This window comes from Dendropsophus ebraccatus, chromosome 11, assembly GCF_027789765.1.
Source record: "Dendropsophus ebraccatus isolate aDenEbr1 chromosome 11, aDenEbr1.pat, whole genome shotgun sequence".
Lineage (NCBI taxonomy): Eukaryota > Metazoa > Chordata > Amphibia > Anura > Hylidae > Dendropsophus > Dendropsophus ebraccatus.
The window spans coordinates 53,936,147-53,949,715 of record NC_091464.1 but is presented as its reverse complement, the minus strand read 5'-3'; the positions used below and the strand labels follow the sequence as shown (position 1 = coordinate 53,949,715).

The following is a 13,569-nucleotide window of genomic DNA, read 5'->3' as shown; positions in this document are numbered from 1 at the left end:
AACATCTAGGCTGTGTTCAAACATTGCAGTTTTATTTTGTTACTGAATTATTTGCAGTACTTTATCATTTCATTGTGGGTTCCCCCCCCACACACACACACAGTACACTGTTACTACCTGTAACACTGATATTGGAATAAAGTAAAGAACTTTTTTAATTTAAATTTTTTCTTCTTTTCATCTCCACGCACATATTATGATGAAGCATCTTTTATCTTTGAGGTTGAGCCCCATAATAAGGACTATCTTACATGGGATATACTGTTTATGCCTCGTTTTTTGTCCAGGTGGGATTGGCAGTGTCGGCTCTGATCCTCTGTGCCGTTTACCATCATGTAATTGTGTTACTGCATCACTTTTGTGAATATGCTGCAGTACTGCAAAGACACTCCAGCGTGTGTGAACATAGCCCGAATTTTAGCACAATCAGAGAAGTTGCTGCACCTGCTTCTGGACGGTCAGAAATGGTAAAACACTCAGGGAACTGGGGGATCCAGCCCGTCCTCCTGTGACATCACACCCTGCCCCCTGTCTGCATCATCAGCCTGTGCTCAGCAAACACACACAATGTGAGACAGAGGCATGGAATCTTTGTTTCCTAAGCGGGGATAGCAGAAGGAGCAGGAGACAATGTGAATTGGCACAGAGGCCAGTTTTCTTCACTTCCTGGATTTCTATCAGCTACCAGTTTGGCAGAACCGTACAGATATGGAAATACATTGTATAGACACATCTAATATAGATATAATATATATATAATATCTAATATAACTTAATAGAAAACAAGTTTTCCTTATGTGCAGTTCCCCTTTAAACAAAGAACTAATGGTGTGTTTACACACACAAATATCTGACAGATTTTTTTAAGCCAAAGCCAGAAACAGCCAAACAGAGAAAAGGTCAATAAAGGGTCACTGCAGTTATAACTTTCAAAATCGAAACCAAAAGTAGATGTGATATAAAGCAAGTTTGCAATTTACATTCATTTTTTTTTTTTTTTTTTTAGTTATCATGAAAGACACGGCACTTCCTGTTTTCTGACTTTTTTTTTTCTCAAGGAGTCAGAATACAGGAATTCCTGTGCATCCCAGGCCATCTGATCGCTCACAGAGAAGGCAGTCATGTGACTGATGGACACATTGAGCTGTGACTCTGTCCTGGCCGGAATTCCTGTGTAAGGCTGCATTCCCATGTTCCGTGATCCTGATAGATCACGGACGTAGAATGCATGTACCAGAGTCCCCCCGCGCCCGGACAGCATCTGTAATTAGATGCTGGGAGCAGGGGAGACTGTATTCATAAGCGCACCGCATGGCTGATTCATTACAGCGCGGCGCTTATGAATACAGTCTCCCCCGCTCCCAGCATCTAATTACAGATGCTGTCTGGGCACGGGGGGACTCCGGTACTGGCATTCCACGTCCGTAATCCGTCAGGATCACGGAACGTGGGAATGCAGCCTTAGCGTTCACACCTCCAGGATCCGCAGCAGATCTGCAGCAGATTTGATGCTGTGTTCAGTTATTTAAATGAAATCTGCTGCGGATCCGCAGCAGAAAATACGCTGCGGATCCGGTAAGTGTGAACGTACCCTTAAGGGTACAAACTAACTGGGCGGATACACAGCGAGACCCGCTGCGGATGCCTGCCCTGTACACATATGGGCAGAAAAACTCTGCCAAACTCTGATTGTGAACCGATTGGCTGAGCCGGACGTGCCGGGAACCCCCGAAGCAAGCCGAAGCAGGGACCAGGTGATGTATACGCTCCAGCTGGCGGGGGTTAACGGGGCGGGCTACGGACAAACTCGCAGCGTAATGTGCATCCTGCTGCCAGTTTGTCTGCCCATATGTGTACAGGGCAGGGTCAGAAAATCTGCCTTCAGGAGACTGGACCTGGATTTCTGCTTTGTTTTACAGCATGATGACAACAAAAAAATAATGACTGTATATTGCAAACTTGCTTTATATCACATCTACTGTTGATTTAGATTTTGAAAGTTATAACGACAGTGACACTTTAACCCCTTAGCGACCCATGATGTATCTGATACGTCATGGTGCTGCTCGGGGTGTTCAGAGCGAGGTCCCGCCGGGACCGCGCTCTGAACGGCGCTGATCCCGGCTGACACGTGCAGCCGGGCAGTGCCTCTATTAGCCGGCGTGGGTCCCGTTGCCGCGCCGGCTAATTAAGCCTCTAAGTGCAGCTGTCAAACCTGACAGCTGCACTTAGAGGCTTCAGACCTTACGTCCCTGGTGTCTAGTGGGACGGATCTCCCCTCCGCGATGCGATCGCGGGGGGGAGATCCGTTCTTCTGCCCGTGCCGGGCCTCAGCGTCGGAATGACGCTGATCCCGGCTCGGCAATAGATTGCTATGGCCTGCAGCAGGCCATAGTAATCTATGACCGATCTAATCGATCTTTGCTGTGTATATACACAGCATTGATCTCTATGAGAGATCAGTGCTGTCTATATACAAGTCCCCCAGGGGGACTTCTAGTTACAGTAAAAAAAAAAAAAGTAAAAAAGTGTTTATTAATAAAAAAAATCCCCTCCCCTAATAAAAGTCCAAATCACCCCCCTTTTCCCATTTTATAAATATAAATTAATAAATAAATAAACATATTTAGTATCGCCGCGCGTGTAATCGCCCGAACTATTAATTAATCACATTCCTGATCTCGCACGGTAAACGGCGTCAGCGCAAAAAAATTCCAAAGTGCAAAATTGCGCATTTTTGGTCGCATCAAATCCAGAAAAAATTTGATAAAAAACAATCAAAAAGTCGTATATGCGCAATCAAGGTACCGATAGAAAGAACACATCATGGCGCAAAAACTAACACCTCACACAGCCCCATAGACCAAAGGATAAAAGCGCTATAAGCCTGGGAATGGAGCGATTTTAAGGAACGTATATTTGTTAACAATGGTTTGAATTTTTTACAGGCCATCCGATACAATATAAGTTATACATGTTATATATCATAGTAATCGTAACGACTTGAGGAACATGCATAACAAGTCAGTTTTACCATAGGACGGACGGCGTAAATGCAAAACTCCCCGAAATCAAAACAAATTCGTTTTTTTTTCAATTTGACAGCGCAAATGATTTTTTTCCAGTTTCGCAGCATATGTTATGGAAAAATAATGCCTGTCATTGCAAAGTACAATTGGTTTCGCAAAAAATAAGCGCTCATATACGTCTCTAGGTGAAAAAATGCAAGCACTATGGACTTTTAAACTTAAAATGGAATAAGCAAAAGCGCAAAAACGAAAATAGGCTTTGACCTTAAGGGGTTAAGGAAAGACAGATTTCTCCTCTTTTCAAATTCATTCCAAAATGGCCAGAAAGTGGCCATGTTTTTGTAGCACTGAATAAACCCTTTAGGGTAGCTTCACACACACCGTATCGCAGCATATTTTCTGCTGCAGATCCGCAGCAATTTAGATAAATAATCTAAATAACTGAATACAGCATCAAATCTGCTGCGGATCCGGTGTATGTGAAGGCACCCTTGATGGCCCAGAATTGATTTGCTTTGAATCTGCACCATCAAATCTGCTGCAGATCCTGTACATGTGAACGCACCCTTAACCCCTGGACGACCTAGGACGTACCGGTAAGTCCTGGAAGTCTGTGCCCAGACGACCCTGAACGTACCGGTACGTCCTGAGCTATGAAGCAGCGGAGCACGCTTCATAGCAGGTAGGGGCCGGCTGCAATCAGCAGCCGGCACCTCACCGTTAATGACACGCTGCAGCGTGACATTAACTCCTTAAACGCCACGGGAGTCCCCTTTCACTTACCGATCGGGACCCCCGCAGTGTGACTGTGGGGGTCCCGGTCGTTAAAACGGCCACCGGAGGTCTCTCACCGGCCTCCGTGCGGTCCGATCAGCGATCTGTTCACTGAGCCTGCACAGGCAGGCTCAATGAGCAGAGAGCCGATAACACTGATCAATGCTATGCCTATGGCATAGCAATAATCAGTGTAGAAAATGAAAGTAATCAATGTACAAGTCCCCCAAAGGGACTTAAAATGTATATAAAAAAAAAAGTTAAAATCACTAACACACTACCCCAAAACCCCTCCCCCAATAAAAGTTTAAGTCACCCCCCTTTCCCATTATATAAATAAAACATATAAAAATAAATAAATAAACGTATAATATACCGTAGCGTGCGTAATTGTCTGATTAAAATATAACAAGCGTCATTGCGAACGGTGAATGGCCTAGACGAAAAGAGGGAAAAAAGTGCGCGGATTACCGATTTTATGTTACATTATATATAAAAAAAATTTTTTATAAAAATTGATCAAAACGTCCGATCTTCACAAATATGATTAATAAAAACTAGAGATCATGGCGGAAAAAATGACATCTCATACAGCCCCATAGGTGAAAAAATAAAACTGTTATAAGTGTCACAATAGGGCTATTTTATTTATAGTTGCCAAAAAAAAAAGGATTTCATAAAAAAAAAAAATATATATATATATAACATTAGAGAATCTGTGTAACCTGCATATGGTTGTGTTCGGGCTGACCTATAGAATAATTGTATAATGCCGCTTTTACCATATAGTGCATTACGTAGACACAGGAACCCTCCAAACCTTACCATATTGCATTCTTTTTTACGATTTCACCTATTTATATCTTCATAAATAATATATTTGGGATTCCATCATACATGTTATGGTAAAATGAAAGACGCCATTACACAGTACAACTATTTCTGTAACAAATAAGCCATTACATGGCCTTGTAGATAGAAAACAGAGTGCTGGAGCTCTTAGAAGGGGCGGAGGGAAAAATTAAAGCGCAAAGATCAAAATTTGCGCGGTCCACTGGGTCATTTTGGGCCTGGTCCTCAAAGGGTTAAAGGGGTTCTCCAGCGCTACAAAAACATGGCCACTTTTCCCCCTCTCGTCTCCAGTTCAGGTGCAGTTTGCAATTAAGCTCCATTTACTTTAATGGAATGGAGTTTCAAACCCCACCCAATCTGGAGGCAAAAGAGGGGAAAAAGTGGCCATGTTTTTGTAGCGCTGGATAACCCCTTTAAGGGTACAAACCCACTTGCCGGATCTGCAGCGAGTCTCCTTGCTGCATTTTTGTCTTCATGACAGGGTTTCACAACAATTGGGGCCCAACTTCCATGATGCCCACCTAGCTACAGGTTTATATCTTTTTTCCTTTAGCTTAATATTTGCACAAAAATCCAACACAGTCTACAGTGGGGCTTCACAGTCTCTACGATCTTAGCCTTATGATCACATGCTAAAATTATCCCTAAGGGTACAAACCCACTTGCCGGATCTGCAGCGAGTCTCCTTGCTGCGTTTTTGCAGCGAGACTCACTGAAGATCCCAGCCCTATACTTTCATTAGCAGAGAAACTCGCAGCAGGGATGTACATCCCTGCTGCGATTTTGTCTGCAGCCCTCCCCATTAACCCCCTAGCGCCGGACATTATACATTACCGGGTCCCCGTTCCTGCTTGCTTCAGGGCTCCCGGTGTCTTCACGGCCCGCCCGGCCAATCAGTGCGCTGCGGCGGGGCAGCGCACTGGTTGGCCGGGCGGAACGTGACGGGAGCCGCCGAAGCAAGCAGGAGCGGGGACCTGGTAATGTATATCCTGCCCGCCCCCCCTGCAGCCCCGATTGCCCCCCCCCCCGGCCGTACGATAGCCCCCCCGCAGCATGATGTACATCCCTGCTGCGAGTTTCTCTGCTAATGAAAGTATAGGGCTGGGATCTTCAGCGAGTCTCACTGCAAAAACGCAGCAAGAAGACTCGCTGCAGATCCGGCAAGTGGGTTTGTACCCTTAGGGATAATTTTAGCATGTGATCATAAGGCTAAGATCGTAGAGACTGTGAAGCCCCACTGTAGACTGTGTTGGATTTTTGTGCAAATATTAAGCTAAAGGAAAAAAGATATAAACCTGTAGCTAGGTGGGCATCATGGAAGTTGGGCCCCAATTGTTGTGAAACCCTGTCATGGAGACACTGTCCACCAATGAAATGAAGCCATTTTAAATCAAAATAAAAAAAAAAAAAAAAAAGTTTTAAACAGATATTATATATATATATATATTGAATGTAATGTGCCCCATCTAAGCTTGTGGATGGAGGGTAGAACTGCATATAGAGTAAAGGGGGGGAACAATATCACTTCAAAGGGGTTATACAGGATGAGAAAAACATAGCTGCTTTCTTCCAGTAACAGCCACACACCTGTCTTCAGTTTGTGTGATTTTGGTTCATCTGCTGACTGGATATTTTGTGTGGCCAATAAAAATCATCTTATGCTGTGTTTACACGGAACGATTATCGCTTAAATTTTCGCAACAACGATTGCATTTGAGCGATAATCGTTCCGTGTAAACACAGCAAACAATCAAGCGATGAGCGAAAATGGTCCATTTTGATCTTTCAACATGTTCTCAAATCAGCTGTCGCTAAAAATTCGCAGATCGTTTTGTGTAAGCAGTCTTTCAAAGATTCGCCCTATGTAAAAGATGGGCTTAAGCGATCCATAAAACGATCGCAATAACGTTTTTTCTTACGAATATTTTAACGATTTTTCTAACGATTTATTTGTTTAAACGCCGATCGTTATAAAAACCAGATCGTTTCTTCAAAATCGTTAAACGATCGATTGGGCGAATTATGGCTTCGTGTAAACGCAGCATTAATCAGACACGTCGCCCAGATTAAACAGGTGATATACAGCCAACATTCATGGGAACGTTCATTCCCCCAACAAGAAACCCATTTAAAAGGGGCATGGCTGGGATCACATCTAGAGATAAGAGGATCTACAGTAAGAACAAAGTGAAGCGCTTAGGTGCTATGGGGATTCTGCTCATCAGGCTGCGGGATTGGAAGTCTGCTCCGCTCCGTGCCGCTCCTTCCCGTGTGCTGGAAAAAGATGGATCCAGTCCTTGGAAACTTCTCCTAGTTTCCCAGAACCAGATCCATCTTTTCCCAGCACCCAGCCGGGCACCTCTCACCTGCAGCACATCCCATTACACACAGCCGGGCACCTCTCACCTGCAGCACATCACACACAGCCGGGCACCTCTCACCTGCAGCACATCCCATTACACACAGCCGGGCACCTCTCACCTGCAGCACAGCACATCACACACAGCCGGGCACCTCTCACCTGCAGCACATCCCATTACACACAGCCGGGCACCTCTCACCTGCAGCACATCACACACAGCCGGGCACCTCTCACCTGCAGCACATCCCATCACACAGCTGGGCACCTCTCACCTGCAGCACATCCCATCACACACAGCCGGGCACCTCACCTGCAGCACATCCCATCACACACAGCCGGGCACCTCACCTGCAGCACATCACACACAGCCGGGCACCTCTCACCTGCAGCACATCCCATCACACACAGCCGGGCACGTCACCTGCAGCACATCACATCACACACAGCCGGGCACCTCTCGCCTGCAGCACATCACATCACACACAGCCGGGCACCTCTCACCTGCAGCACATCACACACAGCCGGGCACCTCTCGCCTGCAGCACATCACATCACATACAGCTGGGCACCTCTCACCTGCAGCACATCACACACAGCCGGGCACCTCTCACCTGCAGCACATCACATCACACACAGCCGGGCACCTCTCGCCCGCTGCACACCCGGGTATTTTCTGTAGTTCTTTGATGAGATAGGACCTGGCCTAAGCAAGAGGGAGCAATGCTGGTGACACTGCTGACTAGTCACAGCTCAGTACCGGCCTGCAGAGTATGGTGGCGCTATATGTTATCGCTGGTGAGTGTATGGGCCTCAGGCCTCCTCAGCCCCGCTCCCCCCACACCTCCTCGGTCCCCCCAAACCTCCTCGGTCACCTCCCCGGTCCCCTCACGCCTCCCCGGTCCCCTCACGCCTCCCCGGTCCCCTCACACCACCCCGGTCCCCTCGTCGGTACAGTCCGGGCCTGTAGCAATGAATGGCTGCTCCCATAAGAGTCGGCTCCTCTCCATGGCGATAACTTCTCACGTCACATACAATAGGTCATAACCCAGACGACATAATCCAGGCCCGGTACCGGCTTCCATAACCGCGTTCACCAACTCACGTACCGAAACCACCTCCCGGGGAGAACTCTTGTCTGGTGCGGCCTCCACCTCTCCCTCCTCCACTTCCATGGGTTCCGGTTCGTTAACGCCTCCAACCCCGGATTTTACCGACACCCGCAGTCCCCGAACCGCTGCCATCTCCTCGGCTAGACACTTGGATAAGACCGACAAACGCAGACAGCCTCAGTCTTCCGCACGGTGGTCATAGAGTTCTAGTTGCCGTGGCTAGACGGGACTAAGCACATGACCCACAGGTGAAGGGGCGGCGGCCATATTGGTTGTGGTCTCCAGCCGGAAGGTTGCGTGCGCATCACGTGACTTTCTGTCACCGTTTGCTCTGTGCTGGTGAGCTGAGTGTGGAGCGCGGTACATTCACTGCTCTTTAGCAATGTCAAAACTACAACTCCCATCATGCCCTGAGAGCGCGAGAGCTGGCGCGCCACCAAATTGAGGACAATGCCTTAATTTTTTTTTTTTTGTGAATCTGAGTTTTCACATTTTAATTCAAAGGTTAAGTTATATAGTCTGTCAATATACTTTCTAGATCAATTTGTTTCCAATATCACTCCTTGCTGTCATTCTTTGGAAACCTTCATTTTTTATATCTAGTCCTGTCAATGTAAATGGTCATTGAGTACAATATATATATATATATATATATATATATATATATATATATATATATATATATATATATATATATATATATATATAATATATGTATATTACAGGGAGTCTTTCAGCTGTATATCAGGGCAGATAGCCGATAGGAAGGTGGCTATTTGTTATAAATTCACATTTTCCTTCCAAGCTGAAGCGCTATAGAGGCTGGCTGAGCCGTGGCATGCATGCTTTCTCCCTCCCCTCCTCTGTAGCATTGATACGCATAATGAACAAACAAAAAGCACAGTGGTACCTTGGTTGAAGAGTAACTTGGATTAAGAGCGTTATGCAAGAAGAGCTCACAGTTTTTTTAAATTGTAACTTGGTTTAAGAGCATTGTTTTGGTTTAAGAGCTCCCTGTACTGGGTGGGAGGGGGAGTGGGGGGACACAGTCTGCATAGCGGGGACTACAGCACTGTACTCTGACCCAGGAAGTCTCCCTCACCTTCCAAATCATAGCAGATCCACTTCAGGCTGGGGCTTACATCAGGGGACAGGACTGTGGAGGTAATCTTTTCACAGCTGTAACCCCTCTTTCCCTGGACAGAGAGCGCTGCATTTATGTGTCCACATCTGCCATCTGCCCTGCTCATTCCCTCTACTCCCTGTAGTCTCTGTCAGCCCTTGTGTTTCCTATCCCTTCCATTCCTGCCATAATGTGCCTGCACTTACACTCAGCTATACACACTGCTGCCATAATGTGCCTGCACTTACACTCAGCTATACACACTGCTGCTATATAGTGCCTGCACTCACACTCAGCTATACACACTTCTGCTATAATGTGCCTGCACTTACACTCAGCTATACACACTGCTCCTATAATGTGTCTGCACTTACACTTTGCTATACACACTGCTGCTATAATGTGCCTGCACTTACACTCAGCCATTCATACTGCTGTATATAAAGTTTCTGTCACTGTCCTCCTGCACAGCTCTGTGATTCTCACTTCCGGATGGGTCCATGCTGAACACACACCCCTTCCTCATTTCTGTCATGTGACCACAAAGACCTCTGACAGCAGCCCTGCTTCTCTATTCTAGCCTGTTGTACTACATTACTGCATTAAAGGGATCTGCAGTTCCATCCTGTATCTACAAACTGCAGCTCTTCTTTCTGGTTTATGCAGTTACTATACATTATACACCACATGCTGATTGCTATACTGAACAGTAACTTATAATATGATATAGTCAGTTGTTTCTCATTGTTTCATCTGTTCCACATGTTATTCAGAATAAAAAAAAACATTATTTAAGGGTGTAGACAGGTTTTTATTTAGAGTTTATGCTGCCCTAGGCACTTTGCATGCTGAGGTATATATGGCAGGTACATGCATGGTATATACCCTGGCACTTGGGTGGCGCTCTGCTTGATGCCCGCTATTCTCATCAAACAGACATGATGGAGGAAGGAGGCCGGGGACGTCTTAGTTTGGGGACCGCTTCTGTCCAGTGTCGGACTTGGGTGCCTGGGGCCCACCAATATATACCAGTGAGACATGACATGCTGACCCCGTCCTCTCCTGGATTCTCCTGTATCTGTGACAATCCCTACATTTATACAGCTCTCAGGGTATGCTGGGAGTTGTAGTCTCTAAGAGGAGAACCCTTTAATAAATCACTGTGTGCAGAGTCTCCTGGTGGCTGCAATCTGTGGGTGACAACCATCAGCCCTGAAGGTCCAGCAATACATCTGTCTACACTGTACTACAACTCCCAGCATATCCTGAGGGCTGCAGACTGTCAGTACATGCTGGGAGTTGTAGTGCCTGCAGCTGTTGTAGTTTGGTCCTATACACTGGATGCTTTGTGGCATATGAGAATACATAGATCTTTGGGGGCTCAGTGTAGGGAAGAACATCCCTATTAGGGGATAGGGGGAGATGTTTTTGTTCTATCCCCTATTAGTGATGTTCTGGGGTCACTTCCACACACTGAGCCCCCACAGATCTATGTATTCTTATATGCCACAAAGCAGCGAATGTATGATGCACCTAGGACCCAACTACAACAGCTGCAGGCACTACAACTCCCAGCATTTACTGACAGTCTGCAGCCCTCATCATATGCTGGGAGTTGTAGTGCCTGCAGCTGTTGTAGTTGGCTCCTAGTTTAAAAGTTTAGGCCAGTGTACTGTAGTGACCGTAGGGCTGTGTCAGTACACTACCGCAAACCATACACTGACCCATTTAGACCCCAATGGTACACAGGCTCTGCACACTATAGAAGTGATTACAGTGCAGTTAGTAATGACTCAAAGGTGATGTCTTCTCCGATTGCCGTCGCTGACTTTTTCCTTTCTTTTACATATGGCACAGCCATCATGAAGACTTCTCCGACCACAACTCGTCTGCAGGCGGGCAGCTTGGGGTGACTGGGGCAGGGGAGCAGCTGGGGGCGGCAGTGGGAGAATCTGGGGAGGCAGGGGGAGCAGCTGGGGTGGCAGGGGGAGTAGATGGGGGCAGGGGGAGCAGATGGGGGCAGGGGAGCAACTGTGGGGCAGAAGGATCAGCTGGGGGGACAGGGGCAGCAGCTGGGGTGGCAGTGGAAGTAGATGAGGGGCAGAAGGCGCAGCTGGGGGCAATTGGTGTGACAGGCAGGGGGAGCAGATGGGGGGCGGGGGGGTGGCAGGGAGAAGATGGGGCAGCTGGGGTGGCAGGGGAGAAGCTGGGGTGGCAGGGGAGAAGTTGGGGGTGACAGGGAGCAGCTGTGGTGGCAGGGGAGAAGCTGGGGGCAGAGCAGAAGCTGGGGAGCAGGGGAGAAGCTGGGGGCAGAGCAGAAGCTGGGGGGCAGGGGAGAAGCTGGGGGCAGAGCAGAAGCTGGGGGGCAGGGGAGAAGCTGGGGGGCAGAGAGAGCAGATGGGGGCAGGGGGAGAACCTGGGGGCACGGAGAGTAGCTGGGGGGTGCAGGGGGAGAGGCTGGGGTAGCAGCCGGGGAGCATCCTGGGACCAGAGGCAGGCTTGGCGGGTCCCCTCCCATGCAGCTTCGGGGCCGGCCGGGTTGAGCTTCCGGCACACACTGCCTCTATCACAAGCCGGAAGCTCATAGCTGCAGCCCCGCGGTCCCGAACTCCTCTCCTGCTCAGCGGCACACGTGACGTCATCGCGCCGAGCAGGAGAGAAGTCCGGGACCGCGGGGCTGCAGCTATGAGCTTCCGGCTTGTGATAGAGGCAGTGTGTGCCGGAAGCTCAACCCAGCCGGCCCCGAAGCTGCACAACGCCCCCATTTCCCCCCCCCCCCCCCCCCGGGTGCGGACTAGGCACCCATGGTCCCGTGCCTATGGAGGCAGGGGATTAAAAATATTTTTTTGTTATAGAAAAAAATATATTTTGTTCCCTGTGGGTGCTGCCCCCTGCTGGGCGCCGCCCTAGGCACCGGACCACGGGTGCCTAGTGGCAAATACGGCCCTGGGTGTAGAACCAACCGTCTGCATTCCAGTGATTTCTTATGGGAAAATTTGCTTTGGTTTAAGAGTAGATTTGGATTACAAGCACGGTCCCGGAATGAATTATGCTCGTAATTCAAGGTACCACTTGATGGAAGCACAATGGAGGAAATATTACCCATTGTTACCAATTGACAATAAATATAATAAAAAAAAATGTATGTACGTTTTATTATATTGTCAAGGGGTTACTCCTTTTTAAAATGGATGCTATTTATATATACCTACAATGATCTTATGATGTTATGCTGTATGATTTGTATGTTTGCTTACATACATTTGATTACTTTTACTTCTTATAAAACTGTCAGATGTTTGTGTATGTCATGCACTGGATCTGAGGAAGGGAGTAGTGCGGCATTTTCATTTTTCCACTTAACACACATTACAAAGTTATTTAACTCTGTAATGTGTGTTATTAAGCGGTCTGGCCCCATTACCCCCCCCCCCCATTTGATATCCCACTTATGTAGTGTACTGAAGCTTCAAGCCACAACCTACACACAGCACCATATGGATCTGGGGGTGATATGCATCAAGCCCAAGTACCTAAAAGGTGAGCACTTTGGCATCGGTTCTACTTGAAACCATCTCCTTAGGTATTACACGAGGCACCTTACTGGGTTTTTTTCTTGTATTCTGTCAAATTACACAGGTTCATCAGGGAAACAGGTGTACAAATAAGTTGTATGGATTGCCAATAATTATTGACAATTAATACAACTGATGAACCTATGTAATTGGACAGGAGAAACGCGTTGGATCTGTTTATAAATTACTGTATATAGGGTGTTGGTGGGGCTTGTGTAAGTCTGTTTTTAAACACGTGTTTTTGTCACTTGTTTGTTATTTTTTTTCCTGCACCTAGTGGTTAGAGAGAGACTGATACCGTGGTTGGGGCCACCCTATTAAGGAGGTGGGCACCCCAAAAGGCAGGGTGAGTGTTTATAATTGGTGTAGCTGTGAGAGAGCACATCCCTCCCCTGGCCTTATATCTTGAGTCCCCCCCCCCCTATATCTAGAAAGATCAGTGGTATAGGGTTGAGAAGCACGTTTTTCACAATTGTTTTGCTTTGTTGTCGATTTAGTTCTTAGAGCCATTGTAATAAAAGTTATGTTTTATTGCCTAAGAGTGTGGACCTATGTCCGTCAGTGATAGTACGTAAATAATGCATCACTCCAACGGGCGCTATTTCTTATAGGGGTTTGATTCATTGTGTTCTCGCAGTGGCAGTTGGTTATTTATATAGCAGCAACAGGATTTTAGTTTAAGGCTACACTCACACACTCGTAGTGAAGGCCGCAGCCTGCACTACCAATGTGCGTCGGTAGTGCT

The 13,569-nt window shown here is 47.2% G+C and overlaps 1 protein-coding gene across 2 annotated transcripts in view; it reads right to left on the bottom strand.

The window, feature by feature from the left end:
* The window catches only part of NCBP3 (nuclear cap binding subunit 3), a 30,818-nt gene extending 22,392 nt beyond the window's left edge, over window positions 1–8,426 (bottom strand). For both annotated transcript variants that reach the window (XM_069945204.1, XM_069945205.1), the window contains exon 1: window positions 8,124–8,426. In XM_069945204.1, coding sequence (XP_069801305.1) covers window positions 8,124–8,258 — 135 coding nt within the window. In that variant the 5' untranslated portion in view covers window positions 8,259–8,426. The remainder of the gene's footprint in view (window positions 1–8,123) is intronic.
* Between the last annotated feature and the right edge of the window lie 5,143 nt (window positions 8,427–13,569).